Here is an 18,843-nt window from a genome sequence, read left to right on the forward strand (position 1 = left end):
AACCCAGTGCACTCAGAATTATAGCTACAGTCCAGCAAAACAATTCAGACCTTGATATATAGTAAATCCTTCATGGATTTCCACCAAGAGTGGGACAATCTTCCTGCCACAATGGCCAGATGCGTCATGAGAGTATATCCTGGGAGTGAGAATGGTGGCACCCTCCGTCAGAGATATAAAACAAATTCCCACTCACAAGACAATGTTGATCCTTCTTACCATATGGCAAGGGGATCAGATAAAGCTTTAGTGGTCCCTGTGACCAAGATGCAGGCTTAAAGCGGTCCTCCCAGTTAGCTCCCTCCAGAGAGTGAAGAGCTCACAGCGCAATCCCGGGGAGAGGAAACAAAACAAAAGACGGGCTCCTCATAGCGTAAAATACCAGTAGTACTAAGGATCTTTATTATAAACCCTGATAGGGCCAATGATAAAAAAAAAAATAGATAAAAAAAACTCTCCTGTGCGGTTTCCCGCACTGTACAGTGGGAGAAGTACAAGCCGATCCACCAGGTTTTTATCATTGGCCCTACCAGGGTTTATAATAAAGATCTTTAGTACTTTTTTACGCTATGAGGAGCCCGTCTTTTGTTTTTGTTTCCTCTCCCCAGGATTGCCGTTCGAACTCTTCAATCTCAGGAGGGAGCGAACTGTGGGAGGACCACTTGAAGCCTGCATCACGGAGACCGCTAAAGCTTTATTTCATCCCTTTGCCATATGGTAAAGAAGGATCAACATCGTCTGGGGAGTGGGAATTTGTTTTATATCTCTCACGGAGAGTGCCACCATTCTCACTCCCAGAATATACTCTCACGACGTATCTGGCCATAGTGGCAGGAAGATTGTCCCACTCTTGGTGGGAATCCATGAAGGATTTACTATATATGAACATCTGTATTGTTTTCACTGGACTGTAGCTCTAATTCTGAGTGCACTGGGATCACAGGGGTCACTTTATTATTTTCTGCACTAGCACTTTACATGCAATTTTCTTATATATAATTCTTAGCACATTGATTATTATTTACACCTTGTCAGTTTGTGTTCTTTAGGTACATTTGTTGATCATCTTTGGGAGTTAGCGCTGTTTATCGCATAGAGTGTACCACTCCTGCATTTTTTTTATATACAGTTATTCCTCTAGTATATGATTGATGAAAAAGCCAATATTTAAAGTAAGCTACTTCAATGCCAGATTATCACAAGTGTGCTAAGTAGAGGCTCAGTGTAATTAATCTCATCAGCATGTGTTACTGTTTTCAAGTCCAAGTCTGAATTGCAGTTAAATAACTCAAAGAAATTAGATCATCACTAATTGGGTGACAATCTCGTGTCTATGGGAAAACCTAAAATAAAACTGAGTGCCTTCCAATGTTGTCAGAAAGCATCCAGGTCAAGCAAGCATGTTGTGTTTTTGGCACCCTCAGACAACCTTGGCCAATCATTTTACAGAGGATATGCTTGATTGGATTGGATGCAAAGGTTCGTTCACCCGCTGTTCCGTCACAGATAAGCTGGCGTGTGTCCCTTTGGTCTCTCACTCTTAATAGAGTTGCACGCTTTCCTGGGCCATGCTTTCAGGATTGTCCATTGGTCTGCTTTGAAATTAGTCAGAGGATGGTTGCATCATCTGACTCGCATGTCTGAACACTCAGTGTTAACTGAACCAAAGCTATACCTGCCACTGTCAGAACACACTGACCAGCGGCTGCAGCTGCTGATCGAGAAACATTTTCCAGCATGTCCCTTCGACAGAAGTCACTCATTTGATGATTGGTCCCTGCTGGACCTTCTGAATTTCATTCAGTATATGGTCCGCTTTAGGGTGAAATACAAATTCTATGCCTTGTAAGCGATACAGCAGATCCCAGCGTATCTTGCGGAGGTCAGTTGAGGAGCGGGCCAGGTAACTGTACCACATTAAGGGACTGATGATCTCTAACCATTATAATTGTTCATTATTGCAGTGGAGATGTTTCCTGTGTATTATGCTGTTGTTTCCTTTTATTTGAATAAAAGGGAGAATTTGAATTCATCCTCTGAAATGCAGAGTAGATTTCAGTGCCTTTGAGCAGCACAGTGATGAGGAAGGGTATGGATAGCTGTCACTGCTTGGCACTCCCGTTATCTGGCTGACTGTGGTCAGCACTAGTTCATTAGAGGCACTTTACCTGTGTTAATGTGAAAGTAGTCAAAACCTAACTAACTATAAATCTACCATCAGTATCATTCTATGCCTAATTTATCTAGCCATGTAAAGCAAAAATCACTATACTTACCTGTTCTGCAGCCACTCCATCTGTCAGTGGTGACTTCAGTGTGTGGGAGAGGCAGCCAACAACGAAAGCCCCATAGTACCTCCATGGGTGATGTCATTTCCCAGGCATTTCACAGCCATTGTCGGTTCTCTCCTGCACACAGCACCTGCCGCTGGAGACCAGACCGACACGGCTGCAGAACAGGTAAGTATAGCGATTTTTACTTTATAGGGCTAGATAGATTAGGTTTAGAATGTGGCTGAGAGTAAATTTAGAGTTTGGTTTTGACTTTACTTCCCCTTTAAATGCTGCCTATTCTTCAGACTTTGCTTCCCCATTCTCAAGCCAAAATACCTTTTATCCAAAGATTTAAATCCTACTGCAGTCTAGGTGCATATGTTTTGTTGTACAGTCCAGTTTAAAAAGGAACTGAATTCTGGAGTCTGTGCCCAAAAAAAGGTTAGGCAGAAGACAAAGGACTTGTTAGCAGTATTGCCTGATGGCTCCCTGCTGCTGATCTTATCCCTATTACTGACTTGCCCTGCTTTGTGTGGAGGCGGACATCTTGGTAAAGTCAGGGCTTTGCTTCCTTATGTTAGAGCCTCCAACAAGGAAGGCAGTGAGCAGCAAAGTAGTGGCATCACCAAAACTGAAACTAGGCAGAGGCTGCAGTGCCTTAGATTAATAGCTTGGCTGTTGAAAGCCAGGTACTGAAGGATAGAGGTTTGTCTGAATCGTGATTCCTATGCTGTTAAAGGCTAGAAAATCTACCTCTAGAAAGATCTACTATCGTACTTGGAAGACTTCCTTTGCGTAGTGTGAGTCTCCTGGGGTTCACCCTTGCTCCTTTTCAGTGGTTCGGATATTGGCTCTACTCCAACTTGGGGTTGAGCAGCGCCTGGCCTTGAGTATCATCAAGGGTTAAGTTTCAGCCTTACGGGTTTTCTTTCAACGTCCATTGGCCACACGTTCCTAGGTGCATACCTACATCCTGGGAGTTCGACACTTGGTTCCTCCAGTGTGGTCCCCATTGCCGCTGTGGGACATCAATTTGGTGCTGTCAGTTCTTCAGAAACCTCCTTTCAAAAGTCTTCGGGAGGTTCCCCTGCTTACGTTGTCCCAGAAGCTGGCGGCGTTGTCTTGTCGTTTACCTTACCTGGTGGTTCACAGAGATAAGGTGGTTCTTCGTCCCTGTCCGTCGTTTCTTCCAAAGGTCATCTCTGATTTTCATTTGAATGAAGACATTGTGTTGCCTTCCCTATTAAGCAGGCTTAAACATCCTGAGGAAATTGCCTTGCTATCCCTGTATGTGGTTCAGGCAATCAGGGTGTATCTGGCAGCTACGGAGTCTTTTTGGAAGTCAGACTCACTATTTGTACTCACGGGACCTCGAAAAGTGTTGGCTGCTTCTGCTGCGGCCATTTACAGATGGATCAGACAGTGATTCAGGCCGATTGAATTGAGGTTCAGGTTCCTCATTTACCTGTTAAGGTGCACTTTACTCTGGCATTTAGTGCCTCCTGGGCCTTCCGTCGTCAGGTGTCAGTGCTGCAGGTTTGCAAGGCGGCCACCTGGTTGTCTGTACACTCTTTGAGGGAGTATTGTTTTTTCAGGTGAGCTCCAGTTGTTTATGGTTGAGCTCCATGTTACCTGGTTTAGCTTTGGGAACTTTTTCTTGCTGTTCCCACCCCTCATGTTTGACACTGCTTTGGGACGTCCCAATGGTCAAGAAAATAAGAAGCTGTGTCTGTCAATGAATGAACGAGAAAATTGGATTTTTGACTTACCGTAAAATCTATTTCTCTCATCTTCATTGACCAAAACAGCACCCACCCCTCTGTTGAGTTGGTTTTTTTCTGACACTGCTTGTAACAAAACTGAGTGCCTATCGCTGAGAGTGGGCGTATACCCCCTGGGACTGCCCCCATAGGCGTAGTCAAGCTTTTTCCTGCCTAGTGTTCTACTCCTGTAGGGGCAATATAACCCAGTGGTCAAGAAGAGAAGGATCTGTGTTCGTCAATGAACAGAGAAATAATGGGTTTTTTTTTTTTTTTTTCTTTCTGTCCCAGTGACAGTGGTCATCAGAACCAATGAGGATGGATCTCCAGTGAAAACAGGCACAGCAAATAGTAACCCTCAGCAGCCAATCAAATTTTACTTATTTCCCCAGACTATAGTACAATGAATGGTCTCCAAACTTCAACCCTTTGCTCGCATTTATCCAGCCCTTGGGGCACTATTTCTCCCACTGACCTTAACAATTGGGCATAATTCCTGCCACTGATACCAATGATGGGACACTATTACTCCCATTGACACCAATGATGGGACAATGTTTCTCTCACTGACACGAAGATGGGGCACTATTCCTCCCACTGAAACAATAATAGGACACTATTCCTTCCACTGCCACCGATAATGGGGCACAATTCCTACCACTGACCATAACAATCGGCACTCTTCCTCACACTATCACTAATGATGGGGCACTCTTCCTCCCACAGACACCAACGATGCAACACTATTCCTCCCACGGACTCCCAACGATGGGGCATGGTTTCCAATGCCGGGACATTTTCTACTCCTCCTGGCCACAGTCTGGCCCTTCTAAAGTCTGAAGGATAATAAGCTGGCCCTTTTTTTCTAGAAAGTTTGGAGACCCCCCCTCTATAGTACATTGAAACTTGGGAGCTGTGAATTAATGCTTTGCCTATGGGCATTAAAAGCCAGCTATCTGCTCAGTCAGTCACTGTATATGAAACATGTAGAACTCTGGGTGTCTCATTCTTTTCCAATGCCCTTTACAATAATAAAAGTGCATTCCTGAAAACACACATAATAGTTTCCTGTCCTCATTTGTATGCTTTATTCTGCTTCCTAGGGGGAAAAAATGATTTTATCACTTTTTACATATATATCCTGTGATACTGACTGCTTTGTGGTCAGGAAAGTGTTATTGAAAGTGGATGCCATAGATCCCTATCTGTAAGGTAGAGTTATGGTGGTTTTTAAAGTTTGGGCATACCTTCAATTACCATGGAGCAGGAATGCGTCCCTATCTCGGATCAGCACAGCCGGGCTGAGACAAAGGCCTCATTTCCTGTAATAGAATCTGATTCTCACACCAGGCCATGTAGAATCCACAATCCCTGCCCATCTTGTCTCAAATCTCCATTGTTATTTGAAGAGGAAACCAATTCCACTCCTGTATGCCAGCAAAGACTCCCCCCCCCCCCCCCTTTAACCAAAGTCAGGAGGGCCATGTCTATAGTATCCATCCTATAATACCCTCCAGTAATGTTAGATTGATGGCGCCGGAACCTTAGAATGCTATTGGTGTATTTGGCAACGCTGTTCAAGAACCAAGGAACTGCCACATAAACCTCAGAATGTATATAAAAATATTAAAGATCAAAGCACCAGACTAAAATTTGAGTCAAAATACATTTTTATTCCCAATATACTATATAATAGTTGCTATATTAAACACGTTTCGGGACCTCTACACCATCTACTTCATCAGGGCTTAAAATACATGGAATGCCAACACTCAGCATCTGGTGTAAAGAACCAGCTGCCAGGTTGTTTTTTGAACCAGCTGCTAAACGTTGCCCAATTCTCTCAATACAGAATGTAATTAATAGTTTTGAGTTCATACCAGCGGGTTTAACATGTTTTAAGCCCTGATGAAGGGGAAATGTGAAGTCCCTGAAACGCATTGCCTGTAGCACCTATTATACATTAGGAATAAAACCAGTGTGGCGCTTCGATCTTCAGACTCCAATATCATTATATCCTCCAGAAACATCCTCACCAGACCAGAGTGATGATTCAGTTGGATTTTTCTCTGCAGACTATCCTCTATAGCAGGGAATTCCTAAACTACAGCCCTCCAGTTGTTCAGGAACTAAAATTCCCATCATGCCTAGTCATGTATGTGAATGTCAGAGTTTTACAATGCCTAATGGGATGTGTAGTTCTGCAATAGCTGCGGGGCCGTAGTTTGGGAATCCCTGCTCTATAGTATTTGAAAAACTGCTTGTGAGAATTTCTGCAGCATTGCTTGCATATATCCGACACTAGTAACTTTTTTTTTTTCTTACAAAATTTTTTGGAGTTTTATTATTGGGAAAGGAAAACCACTCCAACAAACATGTCAACTCCTGGATTACAGGTGTAAAATTGTGGTAATAAAGTGATTATGAGTAAGGCTCAGTTCACACTTCAGCGACTTGGGATTGGACTTGTGAGACCTCAATTGGCATGACAAGTGGGAGGGGCTGGTGAAACAAAAGGTAGTGGCTGTGAGGGATGAACTGTTGAGGAAAGTATAAGATTCGGTTGTTAGCTGAAGGCAGGATAGGCTTCCCTGAATAGATGAGTTTTCAGGGGTCGCCTAAAAGTGGTCAAAGTAGGAGATAACTGGAAAGATTGGGCTAGTGCGTTCCAGAGGATGGGAGAAGCTCTGGAGAAGTCCTGAAGGAGAGCATGAGAGGAGGAGACAAGGGAGCTAGAGAGCGGAAGGTCTTGGAAGGAGCGGAGAGGATGGTTTGGGTGATATTTGGAGATAAGATTGGTGACGTAGTTGGGGGCAGAATTGTACATGGCTTTGTATGTTGTTAGTGTTTTGAATTTTATTAGTTGGGCAATGGGAAGCCAGTGTAGGGATTGGCAGAGAGGAGTGGCGGACTCTGAAGGGTTGGTAAGGTGGATGAATCTGGCAGCAGCATTCATAATAGACTGAAGAGGGGAGAGCTAGGCCAATGAGGAGGGAGTTACGATAGTCAAGGCAAGAGATAACAAGGGAGTGAAAAAGTTGCTTAGTGTGGTGTCAACGGTTAGAAAGGGGCGTATTTTGGAGATGTTTCGGAGGTTAAGTCTGCACGTTTTGGACAGTGATTGGTTTTGGGTCTGAAAGGACAGGTCCAGGATTACACCTAGTACCCTCATGAGAGGAGGGACTGATGGTTGTATTATTGATCTTGATGGAGAAATTGGGGGGAGGGGGGGGGGCACAGGCTGCAGGAAGAATTATGAGCTCAGTTTTGTGATTTGACGAAGTGGTGCGACATCCATGCTGATATGTCAGTTAGTAAGATAGTAATGCGAGAGGAGACTGAAGGAGTGAGGTGAGGAGTAGAGAGATAGGTTTGTGTGTCGTCATCATAGAGGTGGTACTCAAAGCCTTGGGAGTTTATTAACAGACCAAGGGAGGAGGTGTAAGGCCCCGTTCACACTGGGGCGATCCGACTTGCTGGGGCGACCTCATAGGTCGCGGCGCGCTGCTCGCACCGCGACCTCGGAGCGGCCGGCACGGACTTCATAACATTGAAGTCTATGCAGGTCCCTCCGGGTCGCCCCAAAGAAGCTCCGGACCCTTTTTCTAAGTCGGAGCGACTTGTGTCGCTCCTATTAGAACGGGTCCGCAGCTTCTCTATGGAAGGCGACCTGTCAGGCGACCAGGTCGCCTGACAGGTGGCCCCAGTGTGAACGGGGACGAGAAGGGGTCTGAGGAATACATTTTTCTTGAGCTTTTCTTGCGTTAAAGGTGCTGATAAATTCATATTCATTTAAATCCATTATCTTAATTAAAAAGTCTAAATATAATACAATTATATATATTTTTTAAAACTGTCATTTTTGGTTTTCGGATTTCGGCAGAGTGCATGCTGAATTTTCATTTTCGGCACCAAAATTTCCATTTGGTGCACCTCTAGTATGAGCAACAAAAATGTTGTGCAATAAAATAATTGACTTCTGTTTATAATAAGAATTTTTGGCACTACTAAGCCCTGGACTCCCAAGAGAATGCTGTAGAGAGCGCTTAAAGCCTAAATATGGGCTTTACATAATAGGGACGTAGCCAGCTTGACCACATATGACCTGTGCAATGACACAGGGCTTCATATGGTGGGGTTTGCACCCACAGCTGACTCTGTTTCTGTGATCCAGTTTTTAGAATGACTTCCATTTCTATACAGACAGCTGTATAAATAGTGTGTGCAGTGAGCCAGACTGGAGTCAAGGAATTGTGTATATGAAATGCAGCCATTGCAAGCATTAAAGACCCATTTACATTTGTGCGGTGTGTTCATGTGTCTTATGTTGTGTGTTAAAGTAGAACTATTGGCAAAACTTTTTTCCCATATTGGATAGAGTAAAGGAGGGTTATAACCCCTTGTCAGATTTTTTTTTTTGCCATCTGTGTCCATTATGGAGATTTCACTTCCTGTCCCATAGCCAAACAGGAAGCGGGAGGAAATCCCTGCAAATGAAGGGAATTTCTTGGGGTCCACCAGAACTAGTGTTTCCATTGGAAAATTCCCCCTCTATTACTTTTTTGGGTAGAACCCAAAATTGGAGATTTTCTTTTACTTTCCCTTTCAATAATAATGGTAAACAGGACAAATAGAGAGAGTGACTCTCCCTAATGGTGGCACAGACAGCAAAACAAACACTGACAAGCACTCTAATCTTTCTCCCCCTATCCAAAACTTAAAAAAAAATGTTGCCCTTATGCTGGCCATACACTAGCCAAAAGATCTTTCAAAAATCTGTCATTTGGTCAGATTGTCCAGTTAATGGGCACAAATAGAAAATCGTTTTTAACTTTTCACAGCCGAAAAATCGCAGGAACCGTTTTGAAAATCCGCCAGCCGAATGATAAACGACAAATTGAAAGGTTAAAGCGGTAGTATACTCAATGTTTTTACTTTTACCTACAGGTAAGCCTATAATAAGACTTACCTGTAGGTACAATTAATATCTCCTAAACCTGCACGGTTTAGGAGATATTTGCCCTGCATGCAGCCGCTGACACTAGCGGCGCATGCGCTCTGAAGGTCCGGCGGACCTGCAGAGTTCCTTGTCGGCTACTTGCCGGAAAGTGACTCCCGCGCGCATCGTGGCTCCGGACACTCACAGTGCCGGAGCCGCCGAACCCGGAAGAGACACCGAGGGAGCATGACAGCTCCCACAGCGGTGTCGGGGCTTCATTTTAAGGTATTTCGTAATGAGCTAGTATGCGATGCATACTAACTCATAATGCCTTTGTCTTGCATGTTTTGTTTTTTTTTTTTTTGGCAGTATACAACCGCTTTAATGTGTTTTTCGGCCGACCTGTTTGCAGTAGGCATATGTGACAAACTTAACGAAAAACTGATTCATTTATGTCCGTTGAAGGATTTATCGTTCGAAATTCGGTCATTACATGATGGCACTATCGTCTTACGGCCGATTTTTCGTTTTTCGAAAAGGAGTTCGCCCAATATTTTGGCTACTGTATGGCCAGCATTAGTTAGAGCTGCACGATAAATTATTAAAAAAATCACGATTTTGATTCAACCCCCTCTCACGATCCCAATCTGGCATTTCCACAATTCATATAACAATGCAGAGCCGTTTCGTGCTTGCAGCTGTCAAAGAAAAAAAAAAATAGCTGGTGTTCTGTTGAATAGTGCAGATCGTCAGATAATGCCTCCAACGGTCTGCACATGTGCAGGGTTGACATCATGCCAGCTGATTGCCATAGTGACGTCAGTAGTACATCAGAGAAATTATCCGACTCTCTGCACTATTCGACAGGACACCAGCAAAGTTTTCTCAGCACCAGAGATGTATAGTAATTAAGTAGAACTACTTCACTACTGTACTTAAGTACCGAAAGGCAGTATCTGTACTTTCCTAGAGTAGAATTTTTTTTCTCCTACTTCCACTTTTACTTCACTACATTTTTTCAATGATTTCAATACTTCTACTCCAATATTTTTTTTTTGTGCTGCATAGTTACTCGTTACCATTATAAAATTTACCACTGCCAGAACAGTAGATGGCAGGTTTCATGAAGCTCAAAACATGTGTATTATCAGCGCATACGAAAATAAAAGCTACTGTATGTATAAATAAAAGCTGCATTTGAAATAATAAAAGACAATATGATGTTCAAACTTTTGACTTCTTTCTTTAATAACTACATAACACACTACTGGTACTTTTACTTTCAGTACTTGAGTAGCAAAATTTTTAAAAGAACTACTTGCAATACTTCAGTACAAAAAATGTTGAATACTTTAGTACTTCTACTCAAGTCACTTTTTGATTAAGCACTTCCACTTCTACTCAAGTCACTTTTTGATCGAGCACTTGTACTTTTACTCAAGTATGGGTTTCGAGTACTTTATACAACTCTGCTCAGCACTGAGAGATAAGGAGGAACGTTGTATCATTTTGTTCTTTTAGAGCAAAGGAATGAAATTCGGTCTGTAAATTAGGTCAGTTCGCTTAAAATCCGTACTTATTGCTAGAAAATTACTTGGATCCCCCAAACATTATATATTTCTTTTAGCAGAGACCCTAGAGAATAAAATGATGGTTGTTGCAGTATTTTATGTCACACTGTATTTGCGCAGCGGTCTTTCAAATGCAATTTTTTTTGGAAAAATTACACTTCAATAAATAAACAGTAAAGTTAGCCCAATTTTTTTTGTATAATGTGAAAAATGATGTTACACCGAGAATCGTGAGAAAATTGGGTTCTTTATTTTAAAAGGGGTTGTAAAGTCAGAATGTTTTTTTTATCTTAATGCATTCTATGCTTTAAGTTAAAAAAAACCTGTGTGTAGCAGCCTCCCCAGCACCCCCTAATACCTGAGCTCCCTCCCTTTCCAGCGTTGTCCATGAATGCCTCGGCCGTCCTGGGACTCTCCCTCCTGTTAAAGTCAGTCAGCCAATGAGGAGAGAAACTGGGCCGGGGTGTAGCTCTGTGTCTGAATGGACAGACAGAGCTGTGACTCGGCTCAGGTGCCCCCATAGCAAGCTGCTTGCTGTGGGGGCACTCACCAGGAGAGCCAAAGAGGAGGATCTGGGCTGCTTTGTGCAAAACCAACTGCCAGAGGAGATCAGTAAAACAAAAAACAAGACTTTACAATCACTTTAAGCAAAAAAATTGTGATTCTTATTTCATCCAGAATTGTGCAGCTCTACCCTTAGTTATACTTTAACATGTGTGAAGACCGTCCATTTAAATCAATGGGCTGCCAACGCACCAAAATGGCCTAACAATTGGGCATGCTGCAATGCATGTGCTTCACCATGTGCACTGTGGAGCCATTCAATATTAAATGTGCACTTGCAGTTGTTGCTGTATCCTACGCAGTGCATAGATGAAAATTGCCCCCAAAGGGAACCAAAACAAAGCGATTTATGGAGGTTGCCGTTAATGGTCAGCGTCTAAACCTTCTAGTTGCCGGTCTGTCTCTGACTTTAGTATTTTGTAAAAAATAGTGCAGTCCAGAACTCCTAATATTCATGTATTGAGGCTACTAGATCAACATGACAGCCAGGCAACTAGCATTATGAGAAATCAGCAATGCCAGCCGGCACAGTTGTCTGAGCATACGTTTGCTGTCAGTATGCTCTCTGGGTGAACCCACGCTGGATTAGCAATGCCTGTGTGAAAGGACGCGGGATTATATCAGATTTGGCCATGTGCATTCTGGTTGCAGTAGCAAGGCATCTGCTGTGGAAATAGAATGTGTTCTGGAGATTGAGAATTGTATTATGGAATGTTGGCTAATCAGGGGATTTGTAGAAAAAAAATGTAGAGGTGCCTTGATCATGTTGCATCTGCTCCGAAGTATAGTATATTTTGCCGGGGACATTCTAAAAGCCTATGCAGGATGAAAGTGTAATATGTTTTTCTGGAGTTTAATATCATTTCAAGCTGTCAATCGAAGCTAAAAATAGAGTGAAAAGGAGTGCAGTCTGTCCAATGCTTTATTAGATATACTGTACTTATAAAGGAGATCTGCTTGATATGAACCTTATCATTGTGTGAATCAAAAAACCCCTGCTAAAAGCATGAGTGGGAAGAATGCCCCTTTTTACATTGCTGATCAACGAAAACGTTTGCCCCTTTTACATTGATGATCAATGAAACATTTTCCCCTTTTACATTGGTGATCAGTAGGAAAAATGCCCCTTTTACATTGGTGATCAGTGGGAAGAATTCCCCATTTACATTGGTGGTCAGTGGGAAGAATTCCCCATTTACATTGGTGGTCATGTGGGAAAGAAATATATACAAATTTGTATATATTAGCGCGCCAAGGAGATTAAAGCAGAATCTCATATAAATAGATAAATATATGTGTGGATAAATAAAGTGATTATTAAATTAATAAATTAAATTAGATTAATAAATTAATTGCAGCTGCTATGTAAAGTGCGGGTGCTAGTGATGAAAAAGAAGTGATCACAATAGTGATAACTATAGCGCTTGCAGTGTCCCCTAGTGGGAAAAAAATATAACTTACAATAGTGCTAAACTTATATATATATATATATATATATATATATATATATATATATATATATATATATATATATATATATATATATATATATATATATATATATATATATAATGCTCTCAAATAAATACACTGATAAATAGGTAGTAGATAAATAAGCAGATAAATAAATAAACCACTTATAAATATTGTCCTTCACAGTGTGCAGTGATAAAAAACTTTCAATGTGCCAAAAAGATAATATAATAATAAATCATAAAAGTCCAAAAAAAACTGACTAAAGTGCTGCTGCTTGTTGCTTGATTTCTTGGTGCTTCCTTCACCGTGAATAATAAATGAAATGCCCACTCACCAGATGCTGTGGGTTCTATATGTCTTACGACATTAGAACCATCTATGCTTAATAGGGGATCCTTCCCGGTTCGGATAGCTCTCCCTGGGTCTGTGCAGCCACTACGGGTTAGACTTCCACCTTCAGGTATGTCACCTCCAGCCACGATCCCAACCTTGAAATGTGCCCCACCTGCAAGTCACCTCCAATCACAAACCGTGACGGGGAAATAAAAAGCGGATAGTGTGGTATTGTTTCCAATGTTTTATTCACACACCCCATGCATTGCAACGGTAAAATCCATAAAAATTCCAACAGGTGATTCAAAAAGGTGGCATGCTCATCCAAAGTTCAAAATAAACAGCAAAAAATTGTGAGGTAAAAATGTGGTCAATCCAAACAATACAGACAAACGGATAGGACCGTCATACGTATGGACTCAGGAAGTGGAGAGCGGTAGTTCCGGTTTGCGTTCCACTCGAGTGCGTATGACGTCACGACGTGCGTTCCACCTAACGCGTTTCGTCATTGGCTAGACGTCTGAAGACATATAGAACCCACAGCATCTGGTGAGTGGGCATTTCATTTATTATTCACGGTGAAGGAAGCACCAAGAAATCAAGCAACAAGCAGCAGCACTTTAGTCAGTTTTTTTTGGACTTTTATGATTTATTATTATATTATCTTTTTGGCACATTGAAAGTTTTTTATCACTGCACACTGTGAAGGACAATATTTATAAGTGGTTTATTTATTTATCTGCTTATTTATCTACTACCTATTTATCAGTGTATTTATTTGAGAGCATCATATATATATATATATATATATATATATATATATATATATATATATATATATATATATATATATATATATATATATATATAAGTTTAGCACTATTGTAAGTTATATTTTTTTCCCACTATGGGACACTGCAAGCGCTATAGTTATTACATTTGTGATCAGCAGGAAGAATTTCCCTTTTACATTGGTGATAAGTAAGAAGAATGCCCCTTTTACATTGTTGATCAGTAGGAAGAATGCCCCTTTTCCATTGGTGATCTTTGGGAAGAATGCCCCTTTTACATTGGTGATCTTTGGGAAGAATGCCCCTTTTACATTGGTGATCTTTGGGAAGAATGCCCCTTTTACATTGGTGATCAGTGGGAAGAATGCCCCCTTTCGTTGGTGATCGGTGGGAAAGAATGCCCCCTTTCGTTGGTGATCGGTGGGAAAGAATGCCCCCTTTCGTTGGTGATCAGTGGGAAAGAATGCCCCCTTTCGTTGGTGATCAGTGGAAAAGAATGCCCCCTTTCGTTGGTGATCAGTGGGAAAGAATGCCCCCTTTCGTTGGTGATCAGTGGGAAAGAATGCCCCCTTTCGTTGGTGATCAGTGGGAAAGAATGCCCCCTTTCGTTGGTGATCAGTGGGAAAGAATGCCCCCTTTCGTTGGTGATCAGTGGGAAAGAATGCCCCCTTTCGTTGGTGATCAGTGGGAAAGAATGCCCCCTTTCGTTGGTGATCAGTGGGAAAGAATGCCCCCTTTAGTTGGTGATCAGTGGGAAAGAATGCCCCCTTTCGTTGGTGATCAGTGGGAAGAATGCACCCTTTTGTTGGTTGTCGGTAGGAAGAATGCCTCCCTTTCGTTGGTTGTCGGTAGGAAGAATGCCCCTTTTACGTTCGTGGTCAGTGGGAAGAATGCACCCTTTTGTTGGTGGTCAGTGAGAAAAATGCCTCCCTTTTCATTGGTTGTCGGTGGGAAGAATGTAGAGGGGGCACTGTAATGTAAAGTGGACTGCTCCGTAAGTGCCCCTTTGCAGTGCAGTCCCCTTTTTATATCACAGCCTCCTCCATCACAGTGGTCCTGCCCCCCTTTCCTTTCTAACATGACACCTATCCTAATGTCTGCCTCCCCTGCACAGGACTTGTAACTTTAGCAGGACAGAGGCTCTGATTTGTCTGTGCTTCCTCTCCCGGCTCCCCTGCCCACCCGACCATGTCATCCAATCAGCAGGACAGAGGACGGTAGGAGCTCTCCATTCCAATATGCAGCTCCTCCTGCCCCCTGCCAGGTTGATTAGATGACATCGTCGGCTGGGTCGGCGGAGGAGCTAGGAGAGGACAAACCTGCATGGCCGCATAGCAGGAGTTGAGCGGCGGCCGGGCATCAGGCCAGGGGGTTGGGGACCTCTGATTTAACTGACAGATTGACAAAATGCACCCTACTTGACCACTTTCACCAGGAAAGATAGTGATATGAATACAAAAATCTTTCAGTTGTCACTGGTATAAGAGATGGGGGAAATCTTCCAATGTGGACACCTAAACAGAAAAAGAAAACCTGGGGCAGTAAAAGGTTGGTGGTTAGCACTTCAGCACTGGCGTCCTTGGTTTGAATCCCAGCCAGGAAACTATCTGCGTGGAGTTTGCATTTTCTCCCTGGACATGTGTTTCCTTCCACACTCACAAAAACCTGCTGGTAGGTTAATTGGCTCCTGTCTAAATTGACCCCAGTATGTGTATGCATGTGAGATACGGACCTTAGATTGTAAGCTCTTTGATGGTAGGGACTGATGTCAATGTACAAGCACCGTGTAAATTGCCAGTGTTATAAAAGAATCCTTCCCCTTTAAAAAAAAAAAAAAGTAAATAAAAAGATTTTGTTACTGAAGCACTTTACCCGTTGTGAAATATCCCGGGGATTTTATTTTGTACCCAAAATATGTTTGTAAGTCTCTGTGCTTTATCAGATTTGCTGCAGGTGTGTCTGGCGTGTCTTCTGTGATTCTCGTTTCTCTCTTTGATCCATAACTGCGCACTTTGCATCCTGCTGAACCTTTCATGGTATTTTTTTTTTCCTCTTCACAGATCCAAACTTAGTTTGTTCCAATCAAGGATAAGTTTACAGAAGGCCAACGTAAAGGTAATTGACTGTAAATGTTGAATTTACTGAAGTGTTTTTTTTTTTTTTTACCCCTGCATAATCCATGTGGTTGCCTAATATGAGGTTTCCGATGGTAAGTAATGCTAATCTTTATCATCACGTTACAGCACCAGTCCAATTCTAGCTTTCATTTTTCATCTTTCATTTTTTGGTGCAAGCTTGATTATGATTGGTGGCTGTAAGACCTTATAGTCGGCGTGAAACACTGGGGGATATTTATCAATCTTGTTACAAGGCAAAGCAACGCTAAACAGGAGCAGCACAATGCATTGTGAGACAGATTTATAACAAGAACTACGGTGAATCAAAGGCTGCACACTAATGGTGTCACTTGTGGGTAAAACTTTATTTAGCTCTAGACAACCAGCAGCAGATCCCTGCCAAGGAATCCCAACTCACCCCAAAGGGCTTAATGTGGAAGTTCACTTAAAAATGGGTTGTTCTGCTTTTCCTCCTCTTTCCACCCTTCCTGGCGCAACCTCCTGAGACATGTAACCCGTCCCAGGAGGTTGCAGGTTTCACGCATGCGCAGTGGACAGCCGGCTGTGAAGCTGGAGGAAGCAAGATGGCTGCATTAGGGACCTGATGACTAACGAAGAACGGGCCCCGATGATGACCACACTGGATCCATGGACTACTAAGTGTGTGTGTGTTAAAATATAGCAGCTACAGTATTAGTAGCTGCTGATTCTGAATTATTGTGCATATTACCGGAGCTGCTCTTTAAAGTGATTGTAAAGTCTTGTTTTGCTTTTGGTTTTTTTTAAGCGGCGTTCCTCCAAAAAGTGGAACTTTCGCTCATTTGCTTCCTCCCCCCTCCGGTGCCACATTTGCCACCTTTCAGGGGGGAGGGGGGAACGGGTCCCTTTTTTGACAGGTACCCTTCCCTACTTCCAGGAGACATCGCCGCAGTGCTGTCCCTCGGAAGTTTGGCCCCCTCCTCCTTCCCCTACCGCTGAGCCAATCGGAATGCGCAGCTCGCTTCACGCATGTGCAGTAGGGACCCGCGGCTTCACGGCCGGGTTCCCTTACCGGCAATGGCGGCGGCGGCACCCGACAGCCGATGAAAACACCGGCTGCGGTGCCGACATCGCTGGACTCCAGGACAGGTAAGTGTCCTAATATTAAAAGTCAGCAGCTACAGTATGTGTAGCTGCTGACTTTTAATTTTTGGAGGGGGAGGCTGTAACACCGCGTTTAGTAACAAACATGTTATACTTACCTGCCCTGTGAAGTGGTTTTGCACAGGGCAGCCTGGATCCTTAGTTCCCACTTTGCTGCTCCTGGCCCCTCCCTCCTGTCGAGTGCCCCCAAAGCAAGCGGCTTATTATGGGGGCACCCAAGCCGAGCTGCAGTTCCGTGTGTCCATTCAGAGCCGGAGCCACGACCTGGCCCCGTCCCCTCTCTACCGATTGACTAACTGACTTTGACAGCTGTGAGAGCCAATGGTGCAGCTGCTGTGTCTCAGCCAATCAGGAGGGAGAGCCCCGGACGACCAAGGGACTCGTGGACATCGCTTGACAGAGATGGGGCTCAGGCAAGTATGTGGGGGGCTGCTGCACACAGAAGACTTTTTATCCTAATACATAAAATGTATTAAGATAAAAAAACTTTATACTTTAAAACTCCTTTAATCATAGAGATGAAGGTGACCACCGGGGGGGGGGGGGCATTATATACACTAATCAGTTAAAAAAAAAAAAAACACCACAGAAAGGCCTTTGATTTTCTTAGAGGCATGCATGGTATATTATCAGCATGCTCCAACCAGTCACCCAAAACTCTTTTATACTTCTTTAAAGACCAATACTGTTTAGGTAGTATAAGAGCATTTTATGTGGGTGGTGGGAATGTGATATCACAATATACATGCCCCTTTAAGAAAATCTAAGACCCGTCTGTGTTGGTTTTTATTAATTGGTATATGTAATGGGCTTCCCGCCTCCCCTCTACAATTAAGTTACTCAAGGTGAAATGTTTTAGAGGGGCAGTTCCCAGGCGGGGACCTGCTGCTGGTTGGCTATGGCTGAATAAAATTGTATCTACAAGTAATGTAATCCTTGTTAGGCCTTCGATTCATTGTGGTCGTGTTACTAGGAGCGAGGACGGGCTCCTTGGCTGGCACCTGACATTTATGTGGCGAACAAGGAGTGTCTAGCATCTGGAGCAGTGCTATTCTCCTTGGATTGTCTTAGCAGATTTTTTACAAGGTTAGAGCCCAAGTGAGTTCTACATTTCCTTTTCTTTTTCTTTGCTAAATTAAACCTGACCCTGACCACACATGTAGAGTGCAAATCTGTCTTTGAACTTTTGCAAACTGTTGCACTCAGCTGCCCAGGAATACAGACACACAAGTCTGTGAATCTATTGCAGAGACTTTGCTGTTGGAGACACTGCAATAGATTTACTTAGATTTGAGACTAATTGCATTACTAATTTTGCTTGATAAATATCCCCTTTAAATAAAGAAGGCATTTTTGCATTTTACTGGAAGCCAAATCCGCCGGTCTTTCCTTCCAAACAGTTCAGATTATTTGCAATATTGGAATAGTTGCAGATTAACTGACCATTATACATATTACAATCACTTAAAGTGTCACTAGACCAACATCATAAAAAAATTATCAATACGTTGTGTATTACATGCTGTTCATACTCAGTCTCTGAGATTCATTTTCTGTATTCTGCAAAAACCTAGTTGATCCTGCTGTTCTCTATCTCCCCCTTCTGTCCATATCCCAAATTCAGCTAGCAATTTTGCAGCAGTGTAGGCAGCTAGTGCACATTCTCAGTTTTCAGTGAGTTTCTATGCTGAGCATTTCCTCCCCATCACATCTGAGCAGCCCATGTGGCTATAGAGTCACACATGTGGGCATATACACAGTGCTGAATGATAGGCCAGTCCCTCCTCCATGTCTACTAACCAGCTAAACACAATGGGGGTGGGACATTACATGTAGATTAATGGAGACTTCACCTCCCTCCTATTTTTTTTACAAC

General features: G+C 42.9%; 1 protein-coding gene across 4 annotated transcripts in view; it reads left to right on the forward strand.

Moving 5' to 3' along the window:
* The window catches only part of FCHSD2 (FCH and double SH3 domains 2), a 434,367-nt gene that overhangs the window by 303,134 nt on the left and 112,390 nt on the right, over positions 1–18,843 (forward strand). For all 4 annotated transcript variants that reach the window (XM_082245226.1, XM_082245227.1, XM_082245228.1 and 1 more), the window contains one exon: positions 15,768–15,822. In XM_082245226.1, coding sequence (XP_082101352.1) covers positions 15,768–15,822 — 55 coding nt within the window. The remainder of the gene's footprint in view (positions 1–15,767; positions 15,823–18,843) is intronic.

This window comes from Pelophylax lessonae, assembly GCF_965119305.1.
Source record: "Pelophylax lessonae genome assembly, chromosome: 2".
NCBI classification, from domain to species: Eukaryota; Metazoa; Chordata; class Amphibia; order Anura; family Ranidae; genus Pelophylax; species Pelophylax lessonae.